The sequence below is a fragment of the Amblyraja radiata genome, chromosome 10, assembly GCF_010909765.2.
Source record: "Amblyraja radiata isolate CabotCenter1 chromosome 10, sAmbRad1.1.pri, whole genome shotgun sequence".
NCBI classification, from domain to species: domain Eukaryota; kingdom Metazoa; phylum Chordata; class Chondrichthyes; order Rajiformes; family Rajidae; genus Amblyraja; species Amblyraja radiata.
This window is the reverse complement of record NC_045965.1, coordinates 38508434-38526382: the sequence shown is the minus strand read 5'-3', so window position 1 is coordinate 38526382 and position 17949 is coordinate 38508434. Positions and strand designations below refer to the sequence as shown.

Below are 17949 nucleotides of genomic sequence, written 5' to 3'. Positions count from 1 at the left end.
GTACTGGGGGTAGAGTGCTGACATGGATAGAGAAGTGGTTGGCAGACAGGAAACAAAGCGTAGGGATTAACGGGTCCCTTTCAGAATGGCAGGCAGTGACTAGTGGGGTACAGCAAGGCTAGGTGCTGGGACCGCAGCTATTTACAATATACATCAATGATTTGGATGAAGGGATTCAAAGTAACATTAGCAAATTTGCAGATAAAACAAAGCAGGGTGGCAGTGTGAACTGTGAGGAGGATGCTATGAGAATGCAGGGTGACTTGGACAGGTTGGGGGAGTGGGCAGATGCATGGGAGATGAAGTTTAATGCGGATAAATGTGAGGTTATCCACTTTGGTAGCAAAAACAGGAAGGCAGATTATTATCTAAATGGTGTCAAGTTGGGAAAAGGGGAAGTACAACGGGATCTGGGGGTCCTTATACATCAGTCTATGAAAGTAAGCATGCAGGTACAGCAGGCAGTGAAGAAAGCGAATGGCATGTTGGCCTTTATAACAAGAGGAATCGAATATAGGAGCAAAGAGGTCCTTCTGCAGTTGTACAGAGCCCTAGTGAGACCACACCTGGAGTATTGTGTGCAGTTTTGGTCCCCTAATTTGAGGAAGGACATTCTTGTTATTGAGGGAGTGCAGCGTAGGTTTACAAGGTTAATTCCCGGGATGGCGGGACTGTCATATGCTGAGAGAATGGAGCAGCTGGGCTTGTACACTCTGGGGTTTAGAAGGATGAGAGGATATCTCATTGAAACATATAAGATTGTTAAGGGCTTGGACACGCTAGAGGCAGGAAACATGTTCCCGATGTTGGGGGAGTCCAGAACCAGGGGCCACAGTTTAAGAATAAGGAGTAAGCCATTTAGAACGAGGAAACACTTTTTCTCACAGAGAGTGGTGAGTCTGTGGAATTCTCTTCCTCAGAAGGCGGTGGAGGCATGTTCTCTGGATGCTTTCAAGAGAGAGCTAGATAGGGCTCTTAAAAATAGAGGATTCAGGGGATATGGGGAGTAGGCAGGAACGGGGTACTGATTGGGGATGATCAGCCATGATCACATTGAATGGCTCGAAGGGCCGAATAGCCTACTCCTGCACCTATTGTCTATTTTCTAACATCCTGAAGCTGCGGACTCCGGTGGGAAAGTGCCGATTCAGGTACTCCAAGCCGCAGAGTTTGTTCGACCGTTCATGGCCCCGACCACGGGTGAACAAGGGAGGAGTACTGGCAGAACTTTGTGACTTCCACCACAGTGAAGAATGCTGTGGTGGATGTTTGTGTTAAATCTTATTGTGTATTGTGTGTTCTTTTTAAGTGCATCGCTGCTGTCAAATTCATTTCACTGTACCTTCGGGTGTATGTGGCGAATAAATTTGACTTTGACTTTGACGAAGGTAGCCCTCACCGTGCAGGATTCATAATAGTTAATTTACAATTCGGATCAGTAGAATCGAAGGCAAATGTAATGGTAACATTTATTATGGGAGGACTAGAATACAAAAACAGGGATGTAATGCTTTGGCTTTGTAAGGCCCTGGTCAGACCGCATTTGGGGTATAGTCTGCAATTTTGGGCCCCATATCAGAGGAATGATGTGCTGGTGCTGGAGAGGACGTTTACGAGAATGATCGCAGGAATGAGTGGGTTAACATATGATGACGTTTGACGGCGCTGGGCCTCTAATCGCTGGAGTAGGATATAAGTGGTGACTTCATTGAAACTTACTGAATAGTGAAAGGCTTGGATAGAGTGGATGTTTCCACAAGTGGGAGAGTCTAGGACCAAAGGGCATAGCCTCAGAATAAAAGGACGTTCCTTTAGGAAGATGAAGAAGGTGGTGAAGGCCAAGTCAGTGGATATTTTTACGGTAGAGATCGATTTTTGATTAATACAGTATGCAGAGAAAGCAGGAGAATGGGGTTAAGGGGGAGAGTTAGATTAGCAATGATTGAATGGTGGAGTAGACTTGATGGGCTGAATGGCCTAATGCTATCATGTGTGAACTTATTTCATTTTTTTATGAACATTTATCTAAAGCATCTTATCATATACAGTGTTTAAGAAAGAACTGCAGATGCTGGAAAAATCGAAGGTAGACAAAAAATTGCCATTTTTATACATGTTGGTTTCACCACATAGAAATTACAGCAGTGTTTATAAATAGTCCCCCCATTTCAGGGCATCATAATGTTTGGGACGCATGGCTTCACAGGATTTTGCAATTGCCGCCTTAATGCAGGTACAAGAGCTCTCAGCATCTAGTCTTTCTTCCAGACTTTCCATCACCTTTGGAAACTTTTATTACTGTTTATCAACATGAGGACCAAAGTTGTGCCAATGAAAGTCAAAGAAGCCACTATAAGATTGAGAAACTAGAATAAAACTGTTGTAGACATCAGCCAAACCTTAGGCTTACCAAAATCAACTATTTGGAACATCATTAAGAGGAAAGAGAGCACTGGTGAGCTTACTAATCACAAAAGGACTGGCATGCCAAGGAAGACCTCCACAGCTGATGACAGAAGAATTCTCACTATAATAAAGAAAAATCACCAAACACCTGCCTGACAGATCAGAAACACTCTTCAGGAGTCGGGTGTGGATTTGTCAATGACCACTGTCCGCAAAAGACTTCATGTACAGAAATACAGAGGCTTCACTGCAAGATGCAAACCACTGGTTAGCTGCACAATAGGATGGTCAGGTTACAGTTTGCCAAGAAGTACTTAAAAGAGCAACCACAGTTCTGGAAAAAGGATTTGTGGACAGATGAGATGAGGATTAACTTGTTTCATAGTGATGGCAAGAGCAAAGTATGGAGCAGAAAAGGAACTGCCCAAGATTCAAAGCATACCACCTCATCTGTGAAATAAGTGTTGGCAGTTCTGGAGCTGTCAGTATGTTCCAGCCAAATCGGGTCGAATGCAATTTCATTCAGGCGAATCAATGGCAATCACATATTTTCTGTATTTATGCCTCTGTTCTTGCTGCAACCACTTCTGATGAAAAAAGATGGTGCGAGTTTATTTGGACAAGTGGGACAAATATGAATAACTTACAGATTGTATAATTTGTGAAAATTCTCAATTGTAGTATTGTGAATATACTGGTAAAGCTACCTGTCACTAATCGTGTCACAAACAGGCATGCTTATTTTGTTATAGATCATTTGATCTAAAAAGGAATATGTCAATTATCCCAACGCCAAACTTTCAACATACTTGTCTAAATTTAGAACTCCCGTGATTCTCCATCCACTTTGCAAATGCCCAATCTCTTTTTTAAGTTAGATGCATGATATTTTTGGAGGAACTAATAGAGCAACTTTCTGAAATGTTTTGAATATGTTGAAATCTATTGGTAAATGTCAATTTCTGAGAATATTCTTGGTTTACAAATGTTTGTGAATACCAGTTTGATTTGTAAAGAAGAATTTCTGAAGTACAGACATCAGTGGTCTTTCAACTGTGTTTTGAAAGTGAAGTTTTGATGAGAGGCTTGTAGAGATAATTTTCTTCACAATTCCTAAAGATAATGTACAAAGTGTAATAATTGTGTTCATGAACTGCATCATTCGACTATGGCACATTCCCAGCCTATGGAATTTATTTAATATTTGAAGTTTTGACGACTACTGTTAATGTGTACAACCGATAAAATAATTGGCACTATTTTTCCCTTCCATTGATGGGATTACATTTTTGAAATAAGATTTCAAAAGATCTTGTGGACAGATGAGATGAAGATTAACTTATATCAGTGTGATGGCAAGCACAAAGTATGTAGGAGAGAAGGAACTGCCCAAGATTCAAAGCATACCACCTCATCTGTGAAACATGGTGGTGGGGATGTTATTGGCCTGGGCATGTATGGCTGCTGAAGGTACTGGCTCACTTATATTCACTGATGATACAACTGCTGATGGCAGTTGCATAATGAATTCTGAAGTGTATAGACACATCCTATCTGTTCTAGTTCAAACAAATGGCAAAACTCATTGGCCGGCGGTTCATTCTACAGCAAGACAATGATCCCAAACATACTGCTAAAGCAGGGGTCGGCAACCTACGGCCCATGGGCCAGATTCGGCCCGTAACCCTAATTCAACGTATCAGGCGTATCTTTATTTCCTGTCATCTAAACTTCTTTAGACTGTTTAATACTGTTGGCCAGCAATATAAAGACTTGCTTTAATGCTCCTAGCAATCCTGTTTGCTGATACAAAAAATCGGAACTGATATAATCCGGGCAAATGGTTAGTTGGATTGGTGGGTGCGATTCCACTGATGTAAAAGTGCAGCTGCAGAGGCTACAGTGCCTGGTGCTCAGCACGCCCCAGAACCATCCGTCACCGCGGTTCACCCAGGGGAGGGTCAGGACAAGGGCCGCCCTCCTCAAAGATGGCGGCGCTGCTGGCGGTTGGTTCGTGTGGACGCGAGGTGGAGAGGGAATTGGGCAAAGGGAGGGAGAGAGGGAGGGGAGGAGAGGTGGTGGGGGGGAAAGGGAAGGAGAGAGGGGGAGGAGGAGGAGAGAGAGTGGGAGGAGAGATAGTGAATGGGGGGAGGGGAAGAGAGAGCAACAAAGGGTCTACATGAAATTTAGGACGGAGAGGGGTGAGGGTAGTTTCAATACCAGTATCTCAAACTAACTGCTATGTTCAGTAGACATAATATTACTTAAATATATAAATATGTCAAAGTTTAGTTAGTATGTATTATTATTACCTACATTTATTAACTATGGCGATAGATGTGGCCTGCCATCTGTTCACAGACATGGGTTTTCGCCCCTATGCAGAACAAGGTTGCAGGCCCCTGTGCTAAAGCAACAAAAATAATTTTTCAAAACTAAAAAATGGTTAATTCTTGAGTGGCCATGTCAATCACCCAATCTGAACCCAATTGAGCATGCTAAAGAGAAAACTGAAGGGGACTAGCCCGCAAAACACGCATGCTAAAGATGGCTGTAATGCAGGCCTGGCAGAGCATCACCAGAGAAGACGCCCAGCAACTGGTGATGTCCATGAATCGCAAACTTCAAGCAATCATTGCATGCTAAGGATATGCAACAAAATACTAAACATGACTACTTTCATTGGCATGACATTGCTGTGTCCCATCATTATGGTGCCCTGAAATGGGGGGACTATGTATAAACACTGCTGTAATTTCTACATGGTGAAACCAAAAGGTATAAAAATTGCCTTTATTAAAATCTGACAATGTACACTTTAACCACATGTGATTTTTTTTCTATTACAAATCTCAAATTGTGGAGTACAGAGGCAAATAAATAAATGATGGATCTTTGTCCCAAACATTATGGAGGGCGCAGTATCTGTTTCAGGTCTCCCCTCAGACTCCGATGAAAACAAAACCGAAAAATATATTTGCTTTTATGAAGATTTATCAAAAGCATCTTGTTATGTTACTCATTTATATACTTGATCCTTGTTTGGTAAATCAGGGAAGGGAGGTAAAAATACAGAACAATGTACAGTAGTCCATGTCCTTAAGTAGAAAGGTAAAAGACCACCAGCTTTGAGTTCCTCTTTAGCTCATTAGTATTAAGATGCCATCAGACAGATACATAAGATTAGGCATAAATATGCAAATACAATCATTAGTTCTATATGCAGTATGTTTTTTATATAAAAACAAAGATGCTTCTTGCTACACTTTTACCAGAAGAAAATAGTTACAGCATGTGCTAATAGATCATAAGATCTACACAAAATTAAAGTGGCTCAATTACTTAGAGCTCATGATTATTTTCTTAAATTATTTTCATAGATGATAGTCAAAATTAATTATCATGGAAACGCATCCTTCTGCGCAAATCTCACCGTGCCGACCCAAATATTTAACTGATGTAACATAGGAATCGGAAACATGAACAAATCTTAAGCAATCTTATACACCTAATGCAACTACAATTATGTCATAAGGAACTACATCAAAATTTAGAGGCCCGATCATATTAGTAGATGTGCCTACTTCTCTCGATGTACCTTTTCTTTCCAAGAGGCATACCAGAAAGTGTATGAACTCCTAGTGTGTACCTCTGGTAACTTACTCGCTTAGTGTTCTGATAGTGACATTTGAAAGCTGTTTAAATATATTTACATAATTAAATTAAATTAATTCATTCTTCCTGCCCCCTTATCCCACCTGTCTGTAAACCTTTTGCCAATAGTGTACGATACGTATAGAAACATAGAAAATAGGTGCAGGAGTAGGCCATTCGGCCCTTCGAGCCTGCACCGCCATTCAATATGATCATGGCTGATCATCCAACTCAGTATCCCATCCCTGCCTTCTCTCCATACCCCCTGATCCCTTTAGCCACAAGGGCCACATCTAACTCCCTCTTAAATATAGCCAATGAACTGGCCTCAACTACCTTCTGTGGCAGAGAATTCCAGAGATTCACCACTCTCTGTGTGAAAAATGTTTTCTTCATCTCGGTCCTAAAAGATTTCCCCCATATCCTTAAACTGTGACCCCTTGTTCTGGATCCTTAAACTGTGACCCCTTGTTCTTGTATGATTTGAGCTGAGTAATTGAAGTGGTGCTTTACCCATATATTTGCCAATTTTACTTTCAATATATTGACATGTCACTGGACTCTTACGCTTCAGGGCATAATAACGTATGGTATATTTTTATTAAGTAAGTTTTCCGATAGCCTCAGATAGACACAAAATGCTGGAATAACTCAGCGGGTCAGACAGCATCTCTGGAGTGAAAGAATAGGTGACGGGTCGAGCCCCTTCTTTAGCCTCATCTCTACTCATTATGTGACAATGATAGCCTTCAACCCCTTCCTTATGCCTGCGTCATTCACGTCCTTCCCCTCTTGCAAGTAACAATCTAATAAATCCTTTTCTTTATATACTTCTTTTTCCTTCTTTCTGTACTTTTTCTTCATTTCTATACTTTGTCTTCCTTCTTTCTGTACTTTGCATAGGCTGGTTACACAATTTGCACACAGATCTTTTGATGGCAAGATAAGTTCAAATTCCATTCTTACCAAAATTATGATTCTTCACCCATGACCTGAAGAAAGTGTTATCATAATCTTCAATCTGGTTTAGATATTTCCATTATAATCTCATGAGACATGTGCAGTGACATCAGTGCTCATGTCAAAATTGAGCAAAATTGGGTTGAAACATTGATAGCAGATTCATTCACTCATCATGAACACCGAAAAAAACAGTAGATTGGATCGGTGGGGGCGCTGCGAGTCGTCTACCCTGCCAGCAGCGTGTTCGTCATTTCAACATTTTGTTTTTTTTAGTGTGTCCAAATGTGTGTTTTAATGTCTCTTGGTGTGTCTTGTATGGGGGTTGGTGAGGGGAGGTAATGGGGGAACCGCTTTCGGTCGCCTCCTCCAAGGAGAGGCGACTTTTTCCATGTCGCCTCTCTCGCGGCCTAACACCATGGATTCGGGCCCGGAGTTTCAGCAGCGAGCGCAGAGTGGACTTTTCATCGCGGAGCGGGCGAGCCCTTGCCGGGGTCGCCAGAAGGGAATGCTCCGATCGTTGGCCCGCAGACTGTTCAGCCTGAAGCCGCGATCTGCGGAGCTTCTAGCCGCCGGCGCGGTGTCCGGAGCCTGGGACCCCTCGCTAGGGATTGCCAGAGAAGAGCTCCGATCGCCGGCCTGCGGCCGATAACATCCTGAAGCCGCGGCCTGCGGAGCTTCTAGCCACGGGCGCGTCCTGGACTTACCATCTGGAGCCTGGGTTCCCTCGCCGGGGACAGTCAGAGAAGAGCTCCAACCACCGGCCTGCGGCCTACAACATCCTGAAGCCACGGTCTCGGGTAGGAAAGCGCCTTCGGGACCTCCAAACCGCGGAGTGTATTCGACCGTCCCGACGTCGGAGTTTCAACCATCCCGACGAGAGGGCCTGTACACTGGGCCGTCCGTAGCGGCGACTACAGAGGTTTATGGCCGCGACCACGGGTGAACAATGGATGAGGACTGACTGTACTTTGTGCCTTCCACCACAGTGAAGAATGCTGTTTGTGTTTAATTTTATTGTGTGATCTTTTTTGATTGTACCGCTGCTGGCAAATTCATTTCACCACACTTATATGTCTATGTGATGAATAAAACTGATTGATTGATTGCATGTTTTTAATGAAGAATTGCATGGTTAAGTTCCATCCCTATAATGGTAAGAAATTGTGTGGTTGAATGATGTGGGACTGGCACGTTGTGTGGTTTGGGGGAGAGTAACAAGTCTTTGAAAATTAAAAATAACTAGATGTTGAAAATTGCAGATGAGAACAGAAAATACTGAAAACGCTCAACAGTCAGACAGCATTGCAGAACCAGAATCAGAAATATCATTTTGGTTTTGGGATCCTACTGGGACTGAAAAATACTTTGTTTGTGGATGTAACCTTATCCACAGTATTTCCAAGGTTTTTAGTTCTGAGTAGTCTTGATATTAAGAAACAAACAAAAACGTTTAGCCAAATTGTGTTTGCCCAGATCTCTCAAGCCCTCACCTGGTCTAGATGCAGTGAATCAATATCACTGCATTTAGAGAATGTACAAAATGTAATCATTGTCTTCATGAACTGCATCATTCGACTATGGCACATTCCCAGCCTTTGAATTTTATTTAATATTTGAAGTTTTGGACTACTGTTAATGTGTACAACCGATAAAATAATTGGCACTATTTTTTCCTTCCATTGATGGAATGAACATAAGGCATTTCAGTTTTCATCTTTGGATAAATCATGAAGGGTTTACATAACAAAATAAAATAGATATATTTCTAAGTATTTGAGCAGAGCAGTTTCAGACTTTGCCAGGCCTACTGAAATAACGTTTAACAATCAAGGCATGCTAAAACTTCCCACAGCATTAAAACTGGCATTTCCAGCAGCTTTGTTTCACTGATCAGCAGCAGCTAGGTCAGGCTTGTAATACCGTTACTATATATTAAGGGTATTATACGGTATGTTGCATCGAAATGCTTTTAAAAAAATGAAAGATCATCAACAAAAACATCTTGTTCATGTGAGTGGTAAAATAAATAAAAATCCCTGTTCAGCAGCTCTGTTTTCATTGAATCGCCTAAATCACAGTGATACAGGTGCACAACCTTTTATCCGGAGTTTCGGAAACCGAAAAGCTCCGAAAACCGGACATTTTTTCCAGGATGTCGTCTGCACACCAAAGCTCGCATTTGGCGCCAAACTTGACCCGAAACGACCCACGGTCAACCCAGGTCTGTACTACTGTAGCAGCTGCCTCCTCCCCGGAGACCGGGGAGACACTTAAACATCTGTAAATCATTGCTTAAATGTTAGTCAGTTAGTTTGGAGGGCTTTTATGTGAAGGGAGGGGGGGGGGGTGAAGGGGGAAACTTTAATTCTTAGTCCCCTACCTGGTCGGAGAGGCGGGGAGCGGGCAATGCCTTACCGGGTCGCCGTGCAGTAAGCTCCGGAGCGCTGTGGCCGCCGACTCCCAACATCGCGGAGCTAGGGCTGCGGGCGTCCGGCCGCGGGCAGTGCCGGTTGTAGCTCCGACCCCGGCAACTCTACCCCTGGCTGCGCGGCGCTCCAAATCCAGCGCGGCCCGCGGCCGGACGCCCGCAGCCCCAGCTCCGCGATGTTGTGAGTCGGTGGCCACAGCGCTCCGGAGCTTACCGCACGGCGACCAGGTAAGGCATTGCCCGCTCCCCGCTGGTATCCCAGTGCTGCGACGCCGCCGACTCCCAACATCGCGGAGCTGGGGCTGCGGGCGTCCGGCCGCGGGCGGCGCTGGATTTGGAGCGCCGCGCAGCCAGGGGTAGAGTTGCCGGGGTCGGAGCTACAACCGGCGCCGCCCGCTCCCCGCCTCTCCGACCAGGTAGGGGACTAAGAATTAAGGTTTCCCCTTCACCCCCCCCCCCCCCCCTCACAAAATCCCTCCAAACTAACTGACTAACATTTAACCAATGATTTACAATGATTCCCCGGTCTCCGGGGAGGAGGCAGCCGCTCCAGACTTTTCAAGCCGTCCGCGCTACCTACCTAATCTACGCTAAAAATCTTCCATTCGGAAATCCGAAAAATTCCGAAATCCGAGAAGTGTCTGGTCCCAAGGCTTTCGGATAAAAGGTTGTGCACCTGTATGTAGAATTTGTGGGACCTGAGGAAACACATTGGAAATTATGGGGCCTTTTGTTAATTATCTACTGCTCATCATTTTACATTGAACAATGCGGTCTTTAGCAGCCGTGTTTTTCCATTTTGAAATTGTTTTGAAGATTATAGGATAAAAAGTCTGCCAGTAAAGGTTGACATGAATAACCATTCACTGTATTTATATATGGCAAGCCTCATGCTGAAATGTACTGTTTAAGATTACTTTTAGTAAAAAAAAATATGGTGTATTATATCCTTTTTAAACGTTTCTTTTATCAGGTAAAACGTAACATATTTGACCTCACGAACATCCATGTCCGCCATCAGATATGGGAAGGTTGGCCTGCCTCAGCCGAGGATGATTCTGTGAGTGTATTTTATTTTCAAAGAACTTTAATGTGCTTCAATCCTTAGTATTGTGTTATGAATAGCCAGAGACTTTCTTTCAGCAGATGTTCTTTTATGTACTGTTCTGCATTTGTTAGTGTGTGGTTTTGATATTTTCAATTCTGTATTACTCTTTTTATATAACCATTGTAACCATTAGCCAAACATCTTGCATATTTGAAGAAAAGCATAGGGCACAAGAGCTTACTTTTATGATTTGCCCATGGTTGAGAATAGTCAGCTGTATAAACATTTCAAGATGTTTTAGTATCTCAATGCAGAAAGGCTTTACACTGAAACAATACAGCCAACCATTCTTCAAGTTATTGAAAGTTTTAACATTTGTGAGGAAGAAAGCCTATTCACTGAATCCAAGAATTTAATTTAATCTGTAAAAGATTGAGCTTCCAATGTGAGATTGTTCAGAAATACTTAAGATGGGGACATTATCACAAAGTTCTTATGTTTTAAGAAACCAAAAGAACGGCTATAATGAAGTTAAGATTTCTGTGGCCGCTGCCCCATCCTCAGTACTCCCCCTTCACTCCCCCCCCCCCCACCACCAATTGACTGCCATCTTCATCCTCAGTTGCCTCCCCCTCCACCCCCATCAGACCATCCCAATCCTCTGCCCATTTTAAAAAAGTCAGGTGATATTTACGCTTAGTGAGTACTAATTAGCAAATAGTTTGCAACGCTCGCTACCTCAGCACCAATGATGCTGATAGGAGCATCTACACTATCCTGCTTCCCGGCCAGTTAATGGCCAGCTCCTTTGTTTTGCTGACATTGAGGGAGAAGTTGTTGTCCAGACAGCATATTACTTAGCTCTTTATCACCTACTCGTCATTTAGCTTAGAAATACAGTGTGGAAAATTATGGCTTTGACCCACCGAGTCTGCCCTGACCAGCGATCACTCTACACTATCCTACATACTAGGGGCAATTTACAATTTTTACCAAAGCCAACTAACCTACAAACCTGTAAGTAGTCGGAGTATGGGAGGAAATCGGAGCACCCGAAAAAAACCCATGGAAAACCAGGGAGGACGTCAAACCTCCATACAGACAGCACCCATAGTTAGGATCGAACCCTGGTCTCTGGCGCTGTAAAGCAGTAATTTTGCCGCTGTGACACCGTGCCGCTTGTCATTGTTCATGCTCCAGCCCTCCTTGGTGACGAGACAGATGGCCGCCCCTTCTAGAGTGGTGCCTTCTGTAACTTTGGAGTTAAAAATTGAGTTCGAGCAGAATTTGACTGCACAGTTGTAAGTGTACAGGCTGGGAACACATCCTTGTGGGAGTTATGGTGGAGGATGTTTTGTCACCCGTCTTTACTGATTGTGGCCTATGGGTTGAAGATTCAGTCGTCAAGTCCTAGGTCCAGAAGTTTGGCAATAGTTGGAATTATGGTCCTGAAGACACAGCTACAGTCTATAAATTGGAGTCTGAGTAAGTGTCCTTGTTATCATGATTTTCCAGTGATGAATATAGGGCTGTGGAGATGGTGTCAGCATCTTAGGGTTTCAGCACCTAAGTTACAGGGAAAGGTTGAACAAGATAGGTCTTTATTCTTTGGAGCGCAGAAGGTTAAGGGGGGGACTTGATAGAGGTCTTTAAAATTATGAGAGGGATAGACAGAGTTGACGTGGATAAGCTTTTTCCATTGAGAGTAGGGAAGATTCAAACAAGAGGACATGATTTGAGAATTAAGGGACAACATTTTAGGGGTAACATGAGGAGGGACTTCTTTACTGGTGGTAGCTGTGTGGTAGCTGTGTGGAATGAGCTTCCAGTGGAAGTGGTGGAGGCAGGTTCGATTTTATCATTTAAAAATAAATTGGATAGGTATATGGACGGGAAAAGAATGGAGGGTTATGGTCTGAGTGCAGGTAGATGGGACTAGGTGAGAGTAAGTGTACGGCATGGACTCGAAGGGCCGAGGTAGCCTGTTTCCGTGCAGTAATTGTTATATGGTTATATGGTGTCTATCACGGACATGTTGTAATAACCAAGTAGGCAAAAACTCAATCGTTCAAGGCTATCTGGGGATGCTGGAATTAATGTGCACTGACCAGCCTCTTGAAGATAGTGGATGCCAGAGCCATTTGGATATAGTCATTAAGGCATGCTACTTCAATTTCTTTGGCATCAGGATGATAGTGGTCCTCTTAAACCAGGAAAGAACCTCAATGGAGTAGGGAGAAGTTAAAGATGTCTGCAAATCCTCCTGCCAGCTGTTCTGTGGAGACTCCATCCAGACCATTTTTGCATTCACAAGGGTTCACTCTCAGAAAGGCCAGTCTGACATCTTTGACAGTAACCGTGGGCACAGGTACTCCCGAGGCTGTTGGAGGAACGTCATTTCATTGATCTTCTGTTCAAAGTGAGCAGAGATTGCATTGAGCATGCGTTGTCTGCCTTCACTTAGTAGTCCATTGTAGTACATAAACATTGCCACAATACACGTTTATCCTGGGACTAGTTTGGTCCAGAATTCTCTCTCGGCGTCCTTGATGGCTTTGTGAAGATCATGTATAGATTTCTTGTACCAGTGGGTTATTGTTTGATTGCTGTGTCCAAATGTGTGTTTTAATGTTTTAATGTCTCTTGGTCTGTCTTGTGTGGGGGGTGGTGAGGGGGGATAGGGGGGAATCTCTTTCGGTCGGCTCCTCCACCGAGAGGCGGCTTTTTCCATGTCGCCTCCCTCGCGGTCTAACACCATGGATTGGTGCGGCCTTTCCTGGAGTCGAGCCCAGAGCTTCAGCAGCGGGCGCAGCGTGGACTTTTTTTCATCGCAGAGCAGGGCAAACCCATGCCGGGGTCGCCAGAAGGTAGTGTTCCGATCGCTGGCCTGCGAACTGTTATAGCCTGACGCCGCGGTCCGCGGAGATTCTAGCCGCGGGTGCGGCGTCCGGAGCCTGGGATCCCTCGTTGGGGATCCCCGGAGGAGAAGAGCTCCGACCGCCGGCCCGCAGCCTACAACATCTTGAAGCCGCGGTCTGCGGAGCTTCTAGCTGCGGGCGCGGCGTGCACTTACCAACCGGAGCGGGATCCCTAGCCGGGGATACCTGGAGAAGAGCTCCGACCGCCATCCTGAAGCCGCAGTCTCCGGTAGGGAAGCACCGATTTGGGACTTACCTTCCAGACGAGAGAGCCTGTAGATATGACCGCCCGCAGCGACTGCAGAGGTTTATGGCCCCGACCACGGGGGAACAATGGAGGAGGACTGACTGTACTTTGTGCCTTCCACCACAGTGAAGAATGCTGTGGTGGATGTTTGTGTTAATTTTTTATTGTGTATTAGACCAAGGGGGACCCGTTGGGCCTCATCCCTTCAATGCGGGGTGGGGCGTGGGGCGGCGGTGTCGCAAACACACTAACCACACCCCACACACACAGGGGGGGGGGGGGGGGGTGAGAGGGGAAGGGGAGGGAGGGAGGTGGATGGGGAGGAGAGGGGAGTTTGGGAGAGGGGTGGAAGGTGGGCAGAGGGGGGAGGGGAGGGAGGGGAGAGGGGTGGGGTGGAGGGAGGGGTGGAGGAGGAGGGGGGATAGAGGGGGGGGAGGGAGGAGGGGAGAGGGAGGGGGGAAGGGAGGAAGGTGGAGGGGAGAGGGGTGGGGGGGAGAGGGGGGAAAAGGGAGGGGGGAGTGGGGGGGAGAGTAGGTGGAGAGGGAGGAGGAGGGGGAGGGGGCAGGGAGAGGGAGGGAAGGGGGTAGGGAGAGGAGGGGGGAGAGAGGGGAAGAGGGGAGGGGCGCCGCGTTGCGGACGGCTGGCCGAGTGCGAGTATTGACACAATCAGGGGCTGTCTGTGTTGACAGTTTGCAGGCAGGCGATCATCGAGTTGATGTATCGCCAACTTTATCAACGGAACGCTCGACCTCCTGCGGCAACCAATGTTCGCGGAGGGCCTCTGGGGAGGGGAGGGCGGTCGACCCCGGTGCGGCCGTCAGTTGCCCGCTGCCTGGACCCGCAGGTGGCCGTCTTGGCAGTGCCCAGAAGCAGACGGATGGCGAGATCCCCCACCCATTCCTCCCGGCTCTCCCCCCTCTGCACTGGCTGCCCAAGTTTCGGGAGTATGGGGCTGGAATGCTTGGGGAGCGGCCCCTTCGGATGGTCGAGCGGGGGCTGTGGCCTCTCATACTGCATGTGCAGGTGGGGGCGGTATCGATCCAGCGGCTGGGCCATGTAACTCACAGCTCATGGCTGCGCGTTGAAAATTCTGCGCAGCTGGCCGCGAGGAGCAAAGACAATGCGACATCGTCAGCTCGCTTCATCAGTTTGATTTTAAAAATATGTCAGATTGGTGAACAATTTTAGTAAAAAAAACTCGGGAAATAATGAATTAAATTTTCAGATGAAGGGATTTTTGTAATGATGAGGTAATTCTCCACCGGAATATGTAAAAATTTCACCGTTACCGCGTTGTGTTTTCAAGGAGATGTGAATCAAACAAAGCGTTCAAGTAAACAAGCAAACATCCCCACAAGCGAACATCCAAGATCAGAGTTTTATAAGTTACTAGACCAAGTGCAGACCCGATGGGTCTGCTCCCCCAACGCAGCTGACCCCTACCTGTAGGGGCAGAGAGGGAGCGGGAGGGGGGCAGAGAGGGAGCGGGTGTAGAGTTTGAGGGGTGGGGGGGCACGTCATTACAGGGGAGGGCTGGTTCCCGAACGCAATACTCGCTCGCTGCCGGGAGGGATGGAGGGGAGAAGGGGGTTTAGGGGAGAGAGAGGGGGGAGGAGAGAGAGGGGGGAGGAGAGAGAGGGGGGAGGAGGGAGAGGGGGGGAGGAGAGAGAGGGGGGGAGGAGAGAGAGGGGGAGAGAGAGGAGTAGGGCGGGGCTGCAGGTCGCGGGGGCCCGAGCGAGCCCGGAGCGATCCGAGGACCAAAGATCCTATAGCGAGCTATAGGTTCTTTGCTGAGGACTGCCAAAAGCTTCCGCCAGCGTTACAGAGGATCGGGCCACGGAGACGGAGAGGAGGTCGAGAAGAGGAGGGGAGAGCCGAGTGAGTGGGCTACGAACAGCGGAGAGAGACAGCACCGGCTTGATTCTCTGGAAAACGGCAGCTGGGAGGGCGGGGGATGGGAGGGGCTGGGCTTCACAAGCTGCGCCAACAGTGAGGTGAGCGATTTGCAGAGCAAAGATCCTATAGCGGAACGGAGCTGTAGGATCTTTGCTCTTTGCTGCAGAACTTTCTCGATCTTTCTGCTCCTTTTGTGGGGTGGGTGGGCTAACGTACCTCGTGGAAAACTGCGCATGCGCGTTGACAGCAGCTGCATTCATCCAGAGCAGCGGGGGGGCAGGGCTACGAGGAAGGCATTGTGAGGTCAGCAGCTGGGTAACCTTAATATTTTTTTTTAAATGTCAGTTTGGTTATAAATTTTAGCAAATATCTCGGGAAATAATTGACCACATTTATAGAGGATTGGATTTTGAAATCACAACTAAATTTCTACCAGAAGATGTAAAAATGTCACTGTTGTAACGTCAGCAGCTGGGCAGCGGTCAGATTTTTTAAAAAGGTCAGATTGGTCAACAATTTTAATAAAAAAGTCGGGAAAATAAGGTATCAAATGTACAGAGGAGTGGATTTCTAAAATCACAAGGAAAATCTACTGAAATATGTAAACATTTTCCCGTTTTGACGTGTGGTTTTCGAGGAGATACGTTTCACAGGCAAAATGACACACACACACACACACACTTTAAAAACTTTACTAGACCAAGTGCAGAGCCGTTGGGTCTGTTTCCCCAACGCGCGTTTGCGGGGGTGGGGGGGCTGAGGCATCACACTCACAATAACCACCTCCCAAACACACAGGCGGGGGAAGAGGTAGGCGGGGTGGGGAGAGGGGAGGGTGAGAAGAGGGGAGGGAGGGGAGAGGGCGAGGTGGAAGGGGGAGAGATTGGGGAGGGAGAGGAGAGCGGGGTAGGGGGAGAGAGAGGGGGAGGAGAGTGGGGAGGGCAGGAAGGGGGGGAGAGGGGTAGGGGGTGAGAGAGGGGGGGAGGGGATGTTCGAGGGGCGGGACAGAGGTGGAGAGAGGGGATGAGGGGAAGGGGAGAGAGGGGGAGGGGGAGAGAGTGGGAGGGGGAGGGAGAGAGGTGGGGGAGGGGGGAGGGAGAGGGGAAGAGTGGGGAGTGAGGGGGAGAGGGGTAGCGGGGAGTGGTGCAAGAGAGAGGGGAAGGGGTGGGGAGGAGATGGGGGTGAAGAGGGGTGGGGGGGGAGAGAGGGGGTGCGAGGGGAGGAGGGTGAGGAGAGGGAGATGGAGAGGGGGTGAGAGAGGGGTGGTGGAGAGGGGAGAGAGGGGTGGGGGAAGGGGAGAGAGGGAAGAGGAGGGAGGGGGACGGGGAGAGAGGGGGAAGAGTGTGGAGGGAGGGGGGAGAGTGGTAGGGGGGAGGGGGAAGAGTGGGGAGGGAGGGGGATGAGTGGTGAGGGAGCGGAGAGGGTAAGAGAGGGGGAGAGGTGTAGGGGGAGTGGTGGAAGAGGCAGAAATGGGTAGGGGGGAGAGGGGTGGGAGGAGAGGAGGGAGAGGGGTGTGGAGAGAGGGGAGAGAGGGGGGAAAGGGAGGAGGAGAGAGGGTGGGAGAGGGTGGGGGGAGGGAGGCGTGGGGTAAGAGGGAGAGGTGGAAGATTGGGGAGGGAGGGGAAGAGTGGGGAGGTAGGGGAAGAGGGTTAGGGGGAGTTTTGGAAGAGGGACAGAGTGGAAGGGGGAAGGGGGCGGGGGGAGAGAGGGAAGGGGGGTGGGGGAAAGAAGGAAGGGGGGTGGGGGAGAGAGGGATGGGGTGGGAGGAGGAGAGGGGAGGGGATGGGGAAAGGTGTGGGGGGACGGAGGGGAGGAGGAAGATGGGGTAGGGGAGAGAGGGGGAAGAGTGTGGAGGGAGGCGGAAGAGTGGGGAGGGGGTGGGGGGAGGAGGGGGGGGGTGGGAGGGAGAGGGGTGAGGAGAGGGAGATGGAGAGGGGGAGGAGAAAGGGATGGGGGAGGGGGAGAGAGGTGTGGGGGAGGGGGGAGGGAGGGGAGGAGGGAGATGGGGTAGGGGAGGGAGGAGGAGAGGGGTGGGGGGAGAGAGGGGAAAGAGTGGGGAGGGAGAGTGGAAGGGGGAGGGGTCGGGGCAGTCGATCTATTCCCTATCACCCCCAACCCTCTTTCTCTATTCCCACACACGTGATCACGCGCTTCGACACAGGCAGCGGGGGTGGGGCTGGGGCTGGTGCAAAGGCATATGTAAATTAGATCCATTCCGATTGGATATCTGTTAGGGATGGCATTGTGACATCACACGATGGAACGTTCACCAACATACTATGGGTGAGAGCTGGGTTTTTTTTTTAACATCTTGAAATTTTTGGGGGGGGGGAGGATTTTATTAAAAATGTGTACATAAAGACGACGAGATTTAATGAGGAGTCGATTT

At 47.8% G+C, this 17949-nt stretch overlaps 1 protein-coding gene across 1 annotated transcript in view; it reads left to right on the top strand.

Moving 5' to 3' along the window:
* The window catches only part of faf1 (Fas associated factor 1), a 278615-nt gene that overhangs the window by 139592 nt on the left and 121074 nt on the right, over positions 1-17949 (top strand). Inside the window, exon 8 of the mRNA XM_033028571.1 lies at positions 10425-10511. Within this exon, the coding sequence (XP_032884462.1) occupies positions 10425-10511 (87 nt within the window). The remainder of the gene's footprint in view (positions 1-10424; positions 10512-17949) is intronic.